We start from the raw sequence: 17664 nt of genomic DNA on the forward strand, positions 1-17664 counted from the left end.
CACTTCATCGCTTGAGCGATCTTGCCTGCAAACAAACAAGATACCGGGAGCTATGCATCTACGCTCGAGCGACCGAATGACCGCTTGAGTGGTCACCCAAAACAACCTATCACAATTATAATCAATTATCAAGTTTTTGCATAATATATACTAATTTGCATACTATTTTTTATATATATAACACAAACTAATTTTACATAATATTTTTCATATAAATAATTATTAATTTATAATAAATTTCATATCTTAAATCTTTCTTATATTCATTTTTATTTTGATATTTCATTATAAATTAAAATATATATATTAATCATAGCGGAGCGGAGTAGTTTTCCAGATAAATTATAAATTTTAAAATTTAAATTATGATTGATAGATAAAGCGATATCAATCAATATAAGTCATTATAATTTTAATAAATTAAACGATATTTTGTACAGTCGTACACACCACCACCCCAAGTGGTACCTATATAGGTTAAAGGCCCCGTTTGGTAGAGTTGTGGGAAAGTGATTATAACTTATAACCTAACAATTTATAGCTTATAACTATAAACATAAGCTGATTTTTGACTTATAAATTAAGCTTCTCCTCCCCCACTCAAAAAATAAGTTGATTTTTAATTTACAAAAAATTATAAATCATATTATTAAACTAAACCAAACAAATCAAAATAACTTAAATTAAATTAAAAGTTAAAATAAACGAAAATAAACCATACCCTACCGGGCCAAAGGCCCCCTAATTAAAGGGATTAGCGTATTTTACAAGAGTAAAATAAACGAGCCATCGGGCTTGACCAACACATAATAGGCAAGAGACGGCCCGTCATACGACGAGAAGAAAAGAATGCCAAGGGTAACCACTCTACTGCGGAAGAGCTACAAAGCTATTCACGATTTCGATCTTCTTAAAGCCTTGCAATCCGAGATCAGACACGAACAATCCTCTAATCACTTCCAGGTACTCTTTTCTTCTCTCTCTCTCTCTCTCTCTCTCTCTCTCTCTCTCTCTACATTCAAACATTCTTAATCTTTGATTCAATCACTTGCTTTGCTGTACTTGATTGCTAACCATGCATCACAGCTTTCATTTGCACCTATTTCTAGTGCTGAACATGTTAAATTAGTAAATATGTTGCCCAGGAAAGAGGAATAGGTAGTGCACAAGTGTCAATTGGGCTTACATTTTTGGCAGAATGATTCAGAATGCTAAAATTTATCAAATTTACTGCTTTCAACCTGGTGATTGTGGTTTGTTTGATTGTAAAGAACACTATTTCTTATATGTTTTAGCTAAATATAAAAGGGGATTTTTAGCTATGTATATATGATACCTAAAGCTGAGGGAATTTTGTATTTAGAAGATTTATATATATATATATATATAATTGATTATATTTGCCATAATTACTCATTTGGGTTTCGGCAGACATAAAACCTAACATGGGTTCCATTCAATTTTTACTAAATAATTCTGATAATTTGAGGTGAATAAAATGAATATGATAGAAACATGCTTTGGGACGAATGAAGTGTTTGAAAAGAAAAAAATTTGGAAATATCTTATTTTTTAGGGGAAATCTCAAATAAGTGGGACATTGGAAAAATATTTTCATTTTCATGAGGAACAAGTCTTTCCTGTGTATGGTGCAAGTATTTTTCTGTGCATGCGCAAGTCTTTCTCGTATGGTAGACTTGCGCAAAGAAAGATTCTATTTGTAATACTGCATTTATTCTTTGACTGTCCCACTGAAAGCAATTAGCCCTATTTTGTACGCAGTTCTTAGCATTAAAATTAGAAATTTTTTATGTGCAATTGCACTTACCATAGAATGACGATTAAGGTTTGTTAAAGTTAAGAAACTGCTGGCATGAATTCAGGATAATCAAAGTGGTTCTTTGGGAGATTTTGTGTTGGATTGGGATTCACCGCAGTCCCAAGATGTGGTTTTGCGGAAGAAATGTGAGTCAGGTGAGGAGGTTGCTGTTTCAGCTTTGTTGGGTCCTGAAACCTATGAAGGAGAGAGTAGCTTTCCTAGGGAAGCTTTAATGAAGGTATGCGTAAAAAAGCCTGGATTGAGTTCCATCTTACAATTTGATTGTGGTGCATTTGGTAAAGGTGACGGTGGCTCTGAGTTTGCTATCCACAATGCCTATTATATCCCATCATCAACTTGTTTGGACTCTTCAATCTACAAGGGCCCCTCATTCAGGTATAAAATTTTAGTGTTCTTTAAGTGGTGGTGTTGATATCTTTTGTTGGCGTAATGAAATATGTAGACAACCACTCTAGAGACATTCACTTATTATACTAATTTGCTCCAGAATTGGAAATACTATAGGCTGAACAGTGAGCATTTAGGAAATGCGAATGAAGCCTAAAACACAAATAAAGTTGGTTATCCTTCCAAAGGAACATATGGTTTATTATTCTTCTTGTTTCTACCCTAATCAATCACATTTCTGGCAAGTTGCCTAGTATTAGCTTATTTTTATTAGAGGTTTAGTATTATGATCTCTTTGTTTTAGGCCTTATCTATGACCACCCTTGTATCCATGAAGGTTCATTTTTTTGTTCCAGATTGGGCCCTATTAGGCCCATTTGTGTCTTGTTTTGTGTTTATTGAGGGTTTTATCCTTGTCAGTTGGATATCACTTTATTATTTTATAGAATCATGCAGTGGGAATATAGCCGCTTGTTGCAGATGATAATTGACATTTAACGACCCAAGATGCAGGCTTCTGATGAGTTTAGGGAAGAAGCATTTTGTTGCTCCCTTTGACCACAAGGTGCATGCATTACCTTACCTTTTTGAAATAGATAGTCCTCCCTCTCATTTGCTTTACACAACTGAAAATGGAATTCGATAACCACTTACCTTCAAACCATCCTTGTTAAAAACAAAAAACAAAAAAATTTGGCTGTGTGAGTTCTGTTTTAATCATACATACTATTAGTTATAGACACATGAAAAATCTGGTTCATATAATGTACGGTCAATTAGTCTGAGAAAAACTGTATCGGCTTTTTTTAAGAGAACAAGCTGTAAATCTATATGGATTTGGGTTCTGGTTCTTGAGAGTTGCAAAACATCTTTGCTCATGGAGAAGCAGCCTGCTGTTGAAACATTGATGCATAGCAAAATATGGTACATCAACAATATGATACTTTATATGGTATAGCTCAGTGTTATTAAAGGTGCGCCTAGGCGTGCACCTAGGCCTAAGTCCCATCCAGGCCCAAGGTTTGCCCCTCATAGTATTCCAGGCCAATCGATTTTGGTAAGGCACACCTAGGCGTGCTCCTAGGCCCAAGTCCCATCTAAGCCCAAGGTTTGAGCCTTGCAATGTTCTAGGCGCCTGACTGGTTCAAGGCACAATAAGACCCAAGGCTTGCGTCTTGAAGGCTTTTTTTATTGTTGCTTTAATTAATTTTGTTTAAAATCTAACCATTGATTTAATATGGTTCGAAGATCCCTACGCTTATTACAAATGCCAATACATTGGGCATTCAACCCCAAATCAATGATAAAAGAAATATTAGCCCTAATTCCTAATTTTTGAAAAACACTAAGGGTATGTTTGGTTTGGCTTTGTAGAGTGATTTTGAAATTTTTTTTCTAAAAAACTTGTTTGGTTTGTAATTTTTCCAAAACAATTTCCAAAATCACTCTATCTCTTACACATCAATCAATCAATCACTTTTTATCTCTCCTCTCTCTTTCTCAATCACTTTTTCTCTCACACACATCTACTCAATTACAACAAAATATCAAATCATTCCAAATTCCCAAATTTCAAAACTACTTTCAAAATACACAACCAAATAAATCAAAAAAAATTCTAAACTCTCTCCTCAAAACAATTTTTAAAAACTATTCTCTCAAAACCAAACCAAACATACCCTAAATATTTAATATTTTATTTTGTTTATGTTGAACCCTAAATTATTTATTTATATTAAATTATTTTTTTTTTTTTCCCGTACAAGGTGCGCCTTACTTCGGTGAAGCCTGCGCCACGCCTTGCGCCTTGAACCTAGGCCCCAAGAGACCTTGGCGCCTTGGTATGCCTATTGCCTTTAATAACACTGGTATAGCTATTATACAAATTCTCCTTCAAAAAAAGAAAAGAAAAGAAAAAAGATGAAAAATGCCTTAAAATAATGTGAACATCAATGTTCGAATACACATATGTACTACAAGTACAATATTTTTTTTGTGTGAAAAAAAAGCGATGAAAATGTAGCCATATAAATATATAATATCTTACATTAACAAGTAACAATTGCAGTCATATCTATTTAGTCACATTGTAAATTCTTTGTATATTCTGGACAGCATACTAATAAAAAATGCAAAAATATTAGAAAATATAGGAAACATAAAAGATAAATTAATTGAATACAATCTAATCCAAAGATTACTTTGTTAAAGCACCTAAAAGCTATGAAGGAAGATTCCTCATGGACTCTTAAGGAAATTATTCAACTAAAGGATCTTGGGGTGGCCTTTGATTAAATGTATAGTTGGGAATGGTGCTGATGCCTTTCTTTGGCTGGACAATTGATATCCAAGGGGGGCCCTTATATCAGCGTTTTGGGGATCAGATAGTTAGGAATGTGGGTGGTGCTTTATTGGCAAAAGTGGACTCTATTATGTGTAACGGCACTTGGAATTGGCCTAAGATCAGAAACAGAGCAATTCAGTTTGTTATAGCTCATACTCCTCAGTGTTTGAAGCCTAATGTTCTTGCTGAAGATTCTGTGACCTGGGTTCCTGCTACTAATGGTGTTTCTTTAATCAGGTCTACATGGAATGCTATTAGACAGGTAAAGGATTCTGTTTCTTGGCATGATATTGTTTGGTTTAAAAAGCATGTTCCCAGAAGTGCTTTTATTCAATGGTTGGCTTGTTGGGGGAGGTTAGCAACTAAAGATCGATTGCTAGAATGGGGTTTGCATGTTGATCCTATATGTGTCTTGTGTCAGCAGTGTCTGGAAAGCCATCAACATCTGTTTCTTGAATGAGTATTCTAGACTGATATGGGCTAGAATGCTTGATAAATTCCGAATAAAAAGAAGCCCTGGGCCTTGGGATCTTGAATTTGGATGGGTTGTGCAACATTTGACTATGAAATCTTTTTGCACTGATGTGTATAAACTGGGTTGCTACTATTTATCATGTCTAGACTGACAGAAATGCCGGGATTTTTAGGGCAGGGATCCGAGATCCTGGGACAGTGTTTCTAGCTCCTGAAAAAGATATCAGAGATTGTCTAAGTTCATGGAAGCTGGTTAAGAATACATATGAGAATTGGTTGACTTGTTTAACCTGGAATGTATCCACTAGGATTTTGATAGGCCATAAAATAATAAATGGTCAGGTTTGTTGAGGTCAGTTGGTGTTGTGTAGTTTGGTTGGTTTGTTTAGGTTGCTTTTATCTACCTATTTTAGGATTTTAGTTGTTGTTTGGTAGGGGTATGCCTCTTGTGTAAGTTGTATTAGCTATGAACCACGGACACACTAAGACACGTTGGAATGAGTCGGATATGTTGGGGACACTTGAGACACGCAGGGACGAGTTTGGGATTCATTTTTTTCCACCATAATAGCATACCAAGACTGATGAATTTGATGAGAATAACTATTTGACAAAGAATAAATATATACTACTTGAAATATATGATATGTTAAAATCCACCTACTCTCCACCTACTTCACCCACTTAAACCTACTCCACTAAACCTAACCCACTACACCACTACCACCTCACCTACTCCACTAAACCTAACCCACTACACCACTACCACCTCCACTTCACCTACTCCTTACCTACTACACACTCACCCTCTTCTATATATAGGAATCATGAATCATTGTAATATACATCAATACATGAATCAATAATACAATTCTTTATTTCTCTTTATACATTAAATTTCTACATGGTATCAGAGCCATAAGATTTAGGCCCGTATTTTGTTTTCTCACCGGCGGGCAGCTGGCCGGCAACCTTGCCTTCGCTGCCCGCTGGAATTTTGTACACATACCTTCACTTTCCTGCCTCTTCCAACTTTCTTACAACTGTTGTCCCATAGATGGGCTTCATATCTACCGGTCCATCTATGCCTTGTGACACCTCTATACTGTGAAGTCCTCTGTCCAAATGCATCAATGGACTTCCTATGGACAACCTGCTTCTGATCAAGCTTCTCAGACCCTCTTTTCTTCCCCTCCTTGAATGGTGTTTGGTACACCTCATGGCCTCTAAATGCATAGTAATCTGAGTATTGTTGGGCTAATAACGAAGGCCTCTCGAGCAACTGAGATGGGGCTTCATATTCCCTTGCCCATCCAGCATCCATAACCATCACTTTGTCACAGTCCATAACTGTGGGTATTCTGTGAGCTATGCTGATTATTGTAAACGACACAAAGTCCTCGCGAATGGTTTTCTGAATGACAGCATCGGTCTGGGAGTCGACAGAAGCCGTTGCTTCGTCCATAAACAGAATCTTGCTGTGTTTTAGCATGACTCTCCCCAAGCACAGAAGCTGTCTCTGTCCCACACTCCAATTGTCTCCGCCATCAACCACTGATGCATTGAGTTTTTCAGGCTTTGCAGCCACAACATCTTTTAGTGGTACTGTTTTTGTGCGAAGGGACAGAAATCATCACATTTCTCACCTTTTTTTTCTTTTATTTTGTCCTCCACTTTACACCTCACATGCCTTCTCTCTGTCTAAACAATAATTTTCCACCATCTCCCTCTTTTTCTACACAATATTTTTGTACCACCGCCCACTCCATGATACCAATATCAAAAAAAAACAAAAAAAAAAAAATTTCATTCCAGTTAATTTTTCTGCATTACCACACCTACCATTCGAGTTTGCCAAACACACTTGCTTTATTCATATCGGGACTCACCCCGATCACCATTTTACATCCAAAAAAAAAAAAAAAAAAAACAAAAAAAACAAAAAAAAAAAAACAAACAAACAAACAAACAAAAAACAAAACAACCGCACCCACAGTGGGATTTTTCTTCTCTACTCTACTGCGGGTCTCTTCTTCTTGCTTTTCTCTTGATTGTCCCGTGACTGCCCAGCCTCCATGCTTCCTAGACCACCAAGCAAGTTGCCTCCTCCCTGCTCTTCCACTACAGCATATGGCGTCCCTCCAAATCGGAACATCACGGTGGCCTTCCGCTTCAGCTCCTTGTTTTCTGCCCTTAGCACGCTTATCTCTGCTCGCGCATCCTTATACATGCGTTGGAGCAGAGCCAGCTGGGAGTTTAAATGCTGCACCTCATTTGTCCTACTCTGCAGCCGGTTCGACAAATTTGTGACCGCCGTCATGCTTTCCACACATGCCTTCAGAGTATACTGATTTGCTTCCACATCCGACTGCACTGCCATTCTTTGCTCCACAGACCGCATCGGAAAGTTCAGCGGAGTAAACTCCGGGGCACTCGGTTGAGGTTCCAGTGCTACCGCTCCAGTTCTCTCTCTTGTTGACTCGTTGAGGTCGGGAAAGAGGGTGAGCAGACTCCGGGAAGACGAGGCCATTTTCTGGGCAACAAAGTGTTACAGACTATTTTCTGGGCAACAGAGTATTACAGACTATCTCTCTCCGCAAACGGAACTATCTTTCTCAGCAACACGAAGGATTTTTCAGAGGTTTCTCTCAGTTTTTTCTCTGCCTCAGCCTCTGCCTTCGTCTTGGTTAAATAGCCGAGGCTGCCACGCGCATCGCGCGCCTCTTGACGCCCGACAAACTGGCACGCCTTTTCATGGCACATCTTTTGATAAAGCGGACACGCCTTTTGATGGCACGTCTTTTGATGGCACGCCTTTTGATGGCACGCCTTTTTATGAATTGGGCGCACCTTTTGAGGATGCGATTTTTTAAGGGGTCCGACAAGACTCTGTAAACTGTCCCGACATTGATTCCGGTTAGCTCCTTTATGGGTCCGACAAGACTCTGTAAACTGTCCCGACATTGATTCCGGTTAGCTCCTTTGTGGGTCCGACAAGACTCTGTAAACTGTCCCGACATTGATTCCGGTTAGTTTCTACAAGGGTCCGACAAGACTCTGTAAACTGTCCCGACATAGATTCCGGTTAGTTTCTACAAGGGTCCGACAAGACTCGGTAAACTGTCCCGACATTGATTCCGGTTAGTTTCTACAAGGGTCCAGCAAGACTCCGTAAACTGTCACAACATTGTCTGCTACAACGGTCCGACAAGACCCCATAAACTGTCTTCTACATCGGTCTGACACCGCCATCTAGTGTCCTCTACACCGTTATGACACCACCATACAATGTCCTCTACATGGTTATGACACCCCCATACAGTGTCCTCTACAACGTTATGACACCACCATCCAGTGTCTTCACCAATGGTCTGACACGACCATAACAGTGTCTCTTATCCTCTTTTATTTTTATGTATTTTCTTGTTATTCTCTCCAAACTCAAGTTGGTTAGTTCCTATCCCCCTTGAGTTTGCGGGGGGCTGTTAAAATCCACCTACTCTCCACCTACTTCACCCACTTAAACCTACTCCACTAAACCTAACCCACTACACCACTACCACCTCCACTTCACCTACTCCTTACCTACTACACACTCACCCTCTTCTATATATAGGAATCATGAATCATTGTAATATACATCAATACATGAATCAATAATACAATTCTTTATTTCTCTTTATACATTAAATTTCTACATGATATATAATAATTATATAAAAGTATATGCTTTGCACGTGTTCCCGATATCGTGTTCGATATTTTTTAAAATTTATGTGCCCGTGTTGTGTCATATTCCATGTTTCTTAGCCTAGAAGTATTACATATTTTGGGCAAAGTAACTTTTATGTTCTTTGGATATCATTACTAAATGGTCATTGTGTATCCTTCTTTCTTTTTTATTTATTTATTTATTTGTTTTTGGTAATTCATCAAACTTTAAGCAAAGTGGGTTGTTATATCCATACAAGAAAGATAAGGGAGAGGGGGCAGGGGGACAAGTCTAGGTTGATGATGGATAGGGCTGCAAATGAACTGAGCTGTTCATGAACAAGCTCGACTCAGCTCGGCTCGGCTCGTTTACTAAACGAGCCAAGCTCGAGCTCGAATATTAGGCTCGTTTTGTAAACGAGCCGAGTTTGAGCTCGCATAAGCTTTGCTCGTTAAGTTCGGCTCATTTATCTTTATTTAAATTATATAATAAATATATTATTTATATATTAAATAATATATAAATACATTATTTATATATTAAAAATATATAGATATATATATAAATAATAATATAAATACATTTTTTATATATTAAATAATATAAATAATATTTTTTATTTAAATATTAATATTTAAATAATATAAATAATATTAAAAAAAATTATCGAGCCGAGTCGAGCCGAGCCGAGCTTGAGTTTCATTAAAATTAACGAGCCGAGCCGAGCCGAGCTGAGCTCGAGCCCAGTTCCTTATCGAGCCGAGCTCGAGCTCAATAAACGAGCTCGATAAGTAAACGAGCCGAGCTCGAGCTCAGCAAAGCTCGGCTTGACTTGGCTCGGTTCGTTTGCAGCCCTAATGATGGAGCAAGAAAGAGTTGCTAGTGGATAATTTGCTAGTAATAGTGAGAGTTATTAGTTGGTTTAGGCAATTTTGGCACTTAAAGCTGAGGGTTTCGATATCTTGACACTTTTCACTTTTATTATAAAGATTATTTTACTTATTTATTTATTTTTTTGTATTTATCAAAAATAAATAAATGAAGAATAAAATTTTGTAATTTGTTACCTTTCACGTATAATTCATGTTTGATACTTTTATAGTCAATTATATGATTATTTACTAACTAGGCTTTGACGAATTAGTTTTCATTTGAAATACTTTATACTCTACCACTTTTTTTTTTTTTTTTGATGACCGGTTGTCCAGGCCAATTTATGTGCCCCTTAACTAATTTCGGGACCCACGCAGAGCCCCCCTTCATGTGATTTGGGCAAATCTTGGGCAAAGTCCACGGGCATAGCCCCAAGGAGTAGATTGCTCCTAATGTGAGTTGTTGTCCAGGCCAATTTATGTGCACCTTAACTAATTTCGGGACCCACACAAAGCCCCCCTCCATGTGACTTGGGCAAATCTCGGGCAAGGTCCGCGGGTATAGCCCCAAGGAGTAGATTGCTCCTAATGGGAGTTGAAGCTGAGATCTAGAGGGAATACACCCTTAAGTCCCAAGTCGCACCCACTAGGCCAACCCCTTGGGGTTATATACTCTCCACTTACATCCTTCATCTCTCATATTCCTATGGGGTGTGACTAGGAAATTGATGAATAACAAGATTTTATTTTTTGTGTCCTTCCATTATCCTTATCTTTCTTTTCCTTTATTTATTTTTTTATTTAAATTATTTTGGGTAGGTTTTATTATAGAGGTTCGCCTATGAAAGGGTGAGGTATTGGAAAAGGGTAATGGAATGTAAGTATAGGCATGCTTGTGGGTCCTTTTTTTTTGGGGGGGGGGGGGTGGGGGGTTTATTAGACGTTAGTGAATGTTATTGTATCCAATGGTGTCAATTTGTGGAAAGGTATTAGCAGTGGGTGGGACTTCTTTTTTGGTCACCTTCAGTTTTTGATAGGGAATGAGGAATAAGTGAGGTTCTAGAGTCACTGATGATATTGGGACCTTAGTTGCACGAAACAGGAGCGGGGAAGCGTGAGCTGATAGCAGTTTCTTAGGTTGAGAGCACCTCGGGGAGTGATAATATATGTATATATATATTTTTAATACACATTAGAAGTTTTTTTATAAATATTTTTTATAATACACATTAATTATTTTATTTATTTATTATATTTTTTAAATAATGTGTTATTGTTAATTTATTTTTTATTTTTAATTGATATATATATATATATATATATTATAAATAAAAATATATAACAAATAAGGAATAATAAAATATGTTAAAATAAATAATAAAAAATTGGATGATTTATTTTATATATTTTATTAGATTTTTTTTATTATATATGATTTAATTAGATTTATTATATAACAAGTTATATTATTTATTATATAACAAATTGTATTATAATTATATTATTTATTATATTCATTAAATGTTAAAAATGGGAGGGGGACACAAATCGATGAAAGAGAGAGAGAGAGAGAGAGAGAGAAGAAGAAGAAGACGACGACGAAGAAGAAGAAGAAGACGATGACGAGGAGATGCTGAAGAAGAGAAGACAGAGAGACAAAAGAGGAGATCGAGAGAGATGAAGAAAGAGAATGAAGAGGAGATCGTGAGCAGATCGAAGGCGATGTAACAGAGATCAAAGGCTATGTAACAGATCGAAGCCGTGTCCGAGAAACCCATGCCCTAAACCAACGAATCCATGTAACAGATCGACGGTGAGACCAGGGAATGAGGAATAAGTGAGGTTCTAGAGTCACTGATGATATTGGGACCTTAGTTGCACGAAACAGGAGCGGGGAAGCGTGAGCTGATAGCAGTTTCTTAGGTTGAGAGCACCTCGGGGAGTGATAATATATGTATATATATATTTTTAATACACATTAGAAGTTTTTTTATAAATATTTTTTATAATACACATTAATTATTTTATTTATTTATTATATTTTTTAAATAATGTGTTATTGTTAATTTATTTTTTATTTTTAATTGATATATATATATATATATTATAAATAAAAATATATAACAAATAAGGAATAATAAAATATGTTAAAATAAATAATAAAAAATTGGATGATTTATTTTATATATTTTATTAGATTTTTTTTATTATGTATGATTTAATTAGATTTATTATATAACAAGTTATATTATTTATTATATAACAAATTGTATTATAATTATATTATTTATTATATTCATTAAATGTTAAAAATGGGAGGGGGACACAAATCGATGAAAGAGAGAGAGAGAGAGAGAGAGAGAGAGAGAGAGAGAGAGAGAAGAAGAAGACGACGACGAAGAAGAAGAAGAAGACGATGACGAGGAGATGCTGAAGAAGAGAAGACAGAGAGACAAAAGAGGAGATCGAGAGAGATGAAGAAAGAGAATGAAGAGGAGATCGTGAGCAGATCGAAGGCGATGTAACAGAGATCAAAGGCTATGTAACAGATCGAAGCCGTGTCCGAGAAACCCATGCCCTAAACCAACGAATCCATGTAACAGATCGACGGTGAGACCAGGTTTCTCTCTCTCTCTTTCCTTTACGATCCCATCTTTGACTGAATCGCATTTCTTTCTCCACAGAAACGCGATTCTTACACGTTTCTTTCTAGGAAACGCGGAATCGCGATTCTTACTCAGAATCGCCACCTGGTTGCACGATTCCTGCAACTAAGATTGGGACGATAGTTTGGAAGAGGCTTTTCCAAATTTTGCTCGGATTGCTCGTGATAGAGAGGCTTAGGTGGGTGAGTATGATTAGGTACGATGGTTGAGATCCGCCTCTAGTCAATTTAGTGTAAAGTCTTATTATGACAATTCTTATTGAATTCAGGGTGTCTCCCTTCCCTTGAAAAGGGGCTTGTGAGTACAAAGTCCCATCTAAGGTGGCCTTATTTATTTGGTATGCTATGCATGGAAAGATTGTTACTATTGATAACTTGATTAAAAAGAGGCAAAAGTGTTGCATATGTTAGCATAATGAGAAAATTGTGAGTCATATTCTTATTCATTGCGAGGTGGCACGGTAGTTGTGGTCTTTGATTCTTGTTATGTTTAGTGCAGTTTAGGTGTTCCCTAGGAAGGTGGGAGAGCTGCTTTATTCATGGAGGGGAGCTTGTGTGAGGAGGAAGACTTGGTATTTGGTCCCATTGGCGTTGATGTAGATAGTTTGGGACAAAAGGAATCAGAGGACAAAGAATAATCTATTTTGACAATAAAGGGTTCTCTTTTTTATATAGTTGTTTTTTGGAGATGGTTAATTTGCTTTTGAACCAAATTTTTTGGATTTTGCAGAGACATTTGAATATATACATATATGTATATATTTTTAAGATAGTGGAATACCCAAGCTGGACATGATACCCCACGTGGGCATCAGCTGAAACAAGAGCAAAAAGGGAGGCTGGGGCCTTCTTCATCCATGCCTCCAACGCTTGATCTACAGACACCAACTATGCTAAATGGTTAGCAATGTTATTCACATCCCAGCCAACATGCATCACATCTAATTGTCTAAAGAAGTGCCCAATCTCAACTATCCCTTGTGGAATATGCCCAGTTGCTGAGAGAGAAGCCACCTCTTTCTGTATTTCAGTAATAACGCCTAGTGAATCCCCTTCCAAACTGGATCTTATGTAATCCCAACTTCGTGGCAAAATGCACAGCTCTAACAGCCGCAGAGCCTCAACACAGTCTACCTCAATCGATCCATCAAGCCACTCCGACAAAGCACCAATGACATGACCTTGACAATCGCTTGCAATCTCCCCCAATCCCCCGTTTTTTGTGTTGCAAAATATTTGCCCCATCAAAGTTTAATTTATACACACCTAAAGGAGGATCATACCAAAGACAATTACAGGCTGTGGCCATCGGCGCCCGTACCCTCTGTTGCACAGTTATGCATTCCATATGTTCCTCAGTCAGATGCTCTTTCAACTATGGTTGAGGGAAAGGTAGAGGAGTTACCAAAGATAGTTCAGTTCCGAGCCAGCCAAATTTGCTAACAGATAATTAAAAAAAGGGCAAACTTCACTTTACCCCCTATGGTTTGGGCCATTTGCAGATTACCCTCTAACGTTCGAATATCACCACATAACCCCTCTATGGTTAATGGAGTGATGTGCATAGTTAACACCGTTAACATCAGAAGTAAAAAGACTATTTTGCCCTTGTATATATAACTTTTGTTTAACATTTCTCATTCAACATGTCTGCATTTGAGAAGAGCAAGAGAGAAGAATCAATGGTGGACATCAGAATCAATGATGAATCATTCAGTTCATACCAGAAAGGTTGAGAGCGAGTCTTTAAGAGGTTTTACATTTAACACTTGTGACCCAATTTAAGAATGAGTTCAAAAAAAAAAACCTACAGATTTAAGAATTTTTTTTTTTCCTTTCTCTCTAGTCTACCTTACCTGCTGATTCGAATTCGGTTGGCTAAGAAATTTATTTTCTAATTTGTGATTTTTAATGATGTTCATTCAGAAAATGGAGTCTTGGAATTTGTGGAAATGGGTTTTTGATTCTCTTTTGATTTGGGTTCTTTAAGAAAAAGCTCTTTTTTTTTTTCTTTCTTTTTTTAAGGTGGGTTTGTGGTCAAATTAGCTTCCAATCACTTTTCTATAGTGAACCTTAAGGGATGGGGGTGAGTAAAATGTTGAAGAAGGTTGTGCTCTGAATAACCTTCTAATATATATACATATATATATATATATATATATATATGAAGAAGATTAAAATTTTTGGAGAAAAATCAAAGAAGATTATATATATACATAGAAATCAAAGAAGAAATAGAAGTCACAGATTATACATATAGCTACAGATTATATATATATATATATATTAATTTTTGATAGAAATTATGTTGTTTAAATTAATTTAGGTTTTTGTTTTGGGTTTTTGGGGGTTTTTGATTTTCAGAAGTACTATAATTTTTATTCATTGTTCTTGGCCTTGAGTTGGAGGGAGAAGATGTGAAATTGATAGAGAGATGTGTTGTGTTTTGAAAAATGAGTATCTAGATATTGATGATGAAGATGAGGGTATGTTTTGGAAATTGATGATGAAGATGAGGGCATTTTAGTCATTCAATTCGAAGGAAAGATCATATTTTCATGTCCATTTGCATATTAGGCGCGTGTCATGCACGCCCTGTTAGAATAGATGGAAAACCTAACTGTGCACATCACTCCATTAATCACGGGGGGGTTCTGTAGTGATATTTGAACGTCATGGGATAATCCGCACATGACCCAAATCATAGGGGGGTAAAGTGAAGTTTGCCCCCTTAAAAACAAGGCCCAAATCTGCATCATCATCTAGCTGGGCCGGTGGGTCAGTTCTGAGCCAGCCAAATGTGCTAACAGATAATAAAAAAAAAAAGCCCCAAATCTGCATCATCATCTAGCTGGGCCACACTCCACACCCACAGTATAAAACATAATGGCCACAAACCCTATCCCCAACCATATGACTGTCCATCCTTCCAAACCTGTTGAGCCTTGGTGCAATCTTGCAGTATTAGACAAGGGTTGCAACCCCAGTGCCTCTTTTCTGATTAGAGCATGATGTATGGAGTGTATTTAGAATGCCATTCTTGACTTAGTTAATGAATGTCTTTTGTGGAAAAGCAAGTCATCGGTGATGCTAACTTGATCTACCACAATCTCCTTTTTTTGTCTTACCTAGTTCAAGGTTAAAAAAAATAAATAAATAACGCCCAATTAGTACACATTAATGTGTGTTGGGGAAGGGAAGATTTGGTACATACCTAACCTTTGCCATAGTGCACATAGTGATTGTTCTGAGACTTGAACCCATAACCTCAAGGTTATTAGGCCAAGATTTTACCATTGAACCCATAACCTCTAGGTATGGTTGGAAAGTTTGAAATATGACCCCAAAAAAAATTATTTGGAGTCTTTGTTTGCCTTGTTTTTGGGTGGGAGACAGAATGGGGAGGAGGTGGTTGGTTGAAGAAATACCTATCTTACTACATGGAAAAGGGTTTGTGGAAAATAAGCTTCCTAGTATGTAGTGTTGACATGCCAAAATTCTAGTTAAAAACGAAATAAGTATTGATCTTGTATTTTCGTTTCTCTCTTCACTGCAACTATTTACATGAGATTTTCCAGACTGAAAATGCATACTTTTACACCCATGCCTCTCTTGCTATGACTGTATGTATGCGCTGCTGAGCTTAGAATAAAGTTTGGAAATTTTAAGATCTAAAACATTTTTCTTTTTCTATATTTCCCCACCTTCTTCAAATGCATAATGACTTCTCTAATTGTCTTTCATATCCTATCTTCAGTTCATTGGACCCACATTTGCAAGATGAGCTCAAAAACTATCTAGTGGCCAAGGGAATCGAGGACATGTTTACCAACTTCGTCCTCCTCCACCTGCACCGGAAGGAGCAAGGTCAGTATGTGAAATGGCTACACAAATTGGAAGAGATAGTGGCAGTAGCACCTAGTGAATGATTAGACAAATGCCAAAACAAGTTTACTTATTATAAATCCTCAAAATTTTCTATTGCGCGCGCGCACACAATTGTCCATCATTGTTGTAGTAGGCAAAGAATGTTGCTAACTGAGTTAAATTTTTTTGTCATGTTGGTTGACTTCATTACTTTGATGACTGTGTCATGTTGGTGAACATGTTTTAAGCCTATATGTCCTTATTTTTACTCTGATTTAAGATGTAACTTGAGAGCATACTTTGATTGAATTGAAAAGTTTATCAATTCTGGGGTACCTCTAAAATCAGGTGTATTTGATTTGTTCATGTTATGACTTTGCATTATTTGTTTTATTTTTTATTTTAAGTGCCTGACAAGTTTTGAATGGATCAAATTCATGGATGAAACATCAAAGGTTTTCAATTAAAGAAGAAGATAAAAACCTGCTAATGCTATTTTCAGTTATGAGCATCTCACATTTTTAGTAGTTCAATGCTATCTAAAGTTTTAAGCCCACTATGATGTAAAAAGTATATCTCAACTTATAATTTAATAAGATTATATCATGAATTTGTAGATGAACTTAAAAAATAAATACATAAATAAAAAGAAAAGACAGTGAAAGAATCTAAATTTATTTATTTAATTAATTTTTCTTTTATCTTTCTTTTCTCTTGATAAATTCAAGAGCCGATAATCACTTAAAATCAATTTTAACATTTGTAACTATTTTGTTGGGAAGGGTATGAAATTAAATTATAAATGTTTAATCTAATAATTTTTTTTGTTAGAATAATTGTTTTATTTTTATAATAACACATACACGATACAAATAAATTGATTTAATATTAGCAAAATTGACACTCATAAATGGGTAAATTACCAAGGTATTTAATAACCACCACAACACATAAAACAACTCTTTTATTATTATTATTTAAAAACATAGTTGTTTTCAAAATTTTAATTATTTTAATTTTAAAAATAAAAACAGAACCAACCAAACAATAATTTTCTTTTTATATGAACAAACAACAAACTTTAAAGACCTATCTCCTCGTGTCGCAGAGTGGTATACTCTCAAACCTCATGGTGGACGTTGTAAATTCAAACACCATATGGGGCATTAGGGGTGCTCCCATTTTCCTTTGGGATAATTACAAAAAAATTATATAAATTTAAAATAATTGCAAAAGATAGAAGTATAAGATTTAATTGCACAATCTAATGCATAAATTGTTTGTATTTTCATCACATTACAATTATTTTGTATTTTTTTTAATCAGAAATGACAAAGATCCTTTTTTTCCTTGACTCCCACAACTTCCACAGACACATCGGTGAGTGATAGGAGGAAAAAAAATAATAAAAAATAAAAAGTAAAAAATTGGTCAATCCCAATACATTAGGGGTGGCGGGGGTTAAAAAAAATGGAGTCTCAACCTTTTTCCTTTTTTATTTTA

The 17664-nt window shown here is 36.2% G+C and overlaps 1 protein-coding gene across 3 annotated transcripts; it reads left to right on the plus strand.

Moving 5' to 3' along the window:
* The first annotated feature begins 763 nt into the window (after positions 1 to 763).
* LOC114265341 (Mitochondrial glycoprotein family protein) lies at positions 764 to 16505 on the plus strand. Of its 3 annotated transcripts, none has more exons than XR_014346225.1 (4): positions 764 to 963; positions 1884 to 2215; positions 2674 to 2792; positions 16052 to 16505. XR_014346225.1 is itself a non-coding variant. In XM_028206119.2 (4 exons), the coding sequence occupies exons 1-4, from the start codon at positions 850 to 852 to the stop codon at positions 16076 to 16078; spliced, it is 531 nt and encodes a 176-aa protein (XP_028061920.2). In that variant the 5' UTR covers positions 764 to 849; the 3' UTR covers positions 16079 to 16505. The 3 variants fall into 3 exon arrangements, 2 of the variants coding, with proteins under 2 accessions (XP_028061920.2, XP_028061921.2); XM_028206119.2 differs by having other exon boundaries at positions 2735 to 2792; XM_028206120.2 differs by lacking the exon at positions 2674 to 2792 and having other exon boundaries at positions 765 to 963.
* The last annotated feature ends 1159 nt before the right edge of the window (positions 16506 to 17664 follow it).

The sequence above is a fragment of the Camellia sinensis genome, chromosome 12 (assembly GCF_055761805.1).
Source record: "Camellia sinensis isolate YWXY chromosome 12, ASM5576180v1, whole genome shotgun sequence".
Taxonomy (NCBI): Eukaryota; Viridiplantae; Streptophyta; class Magnoliopsida; order Ericales; family Theaceae; genus Camellia; species Camellia sinensis.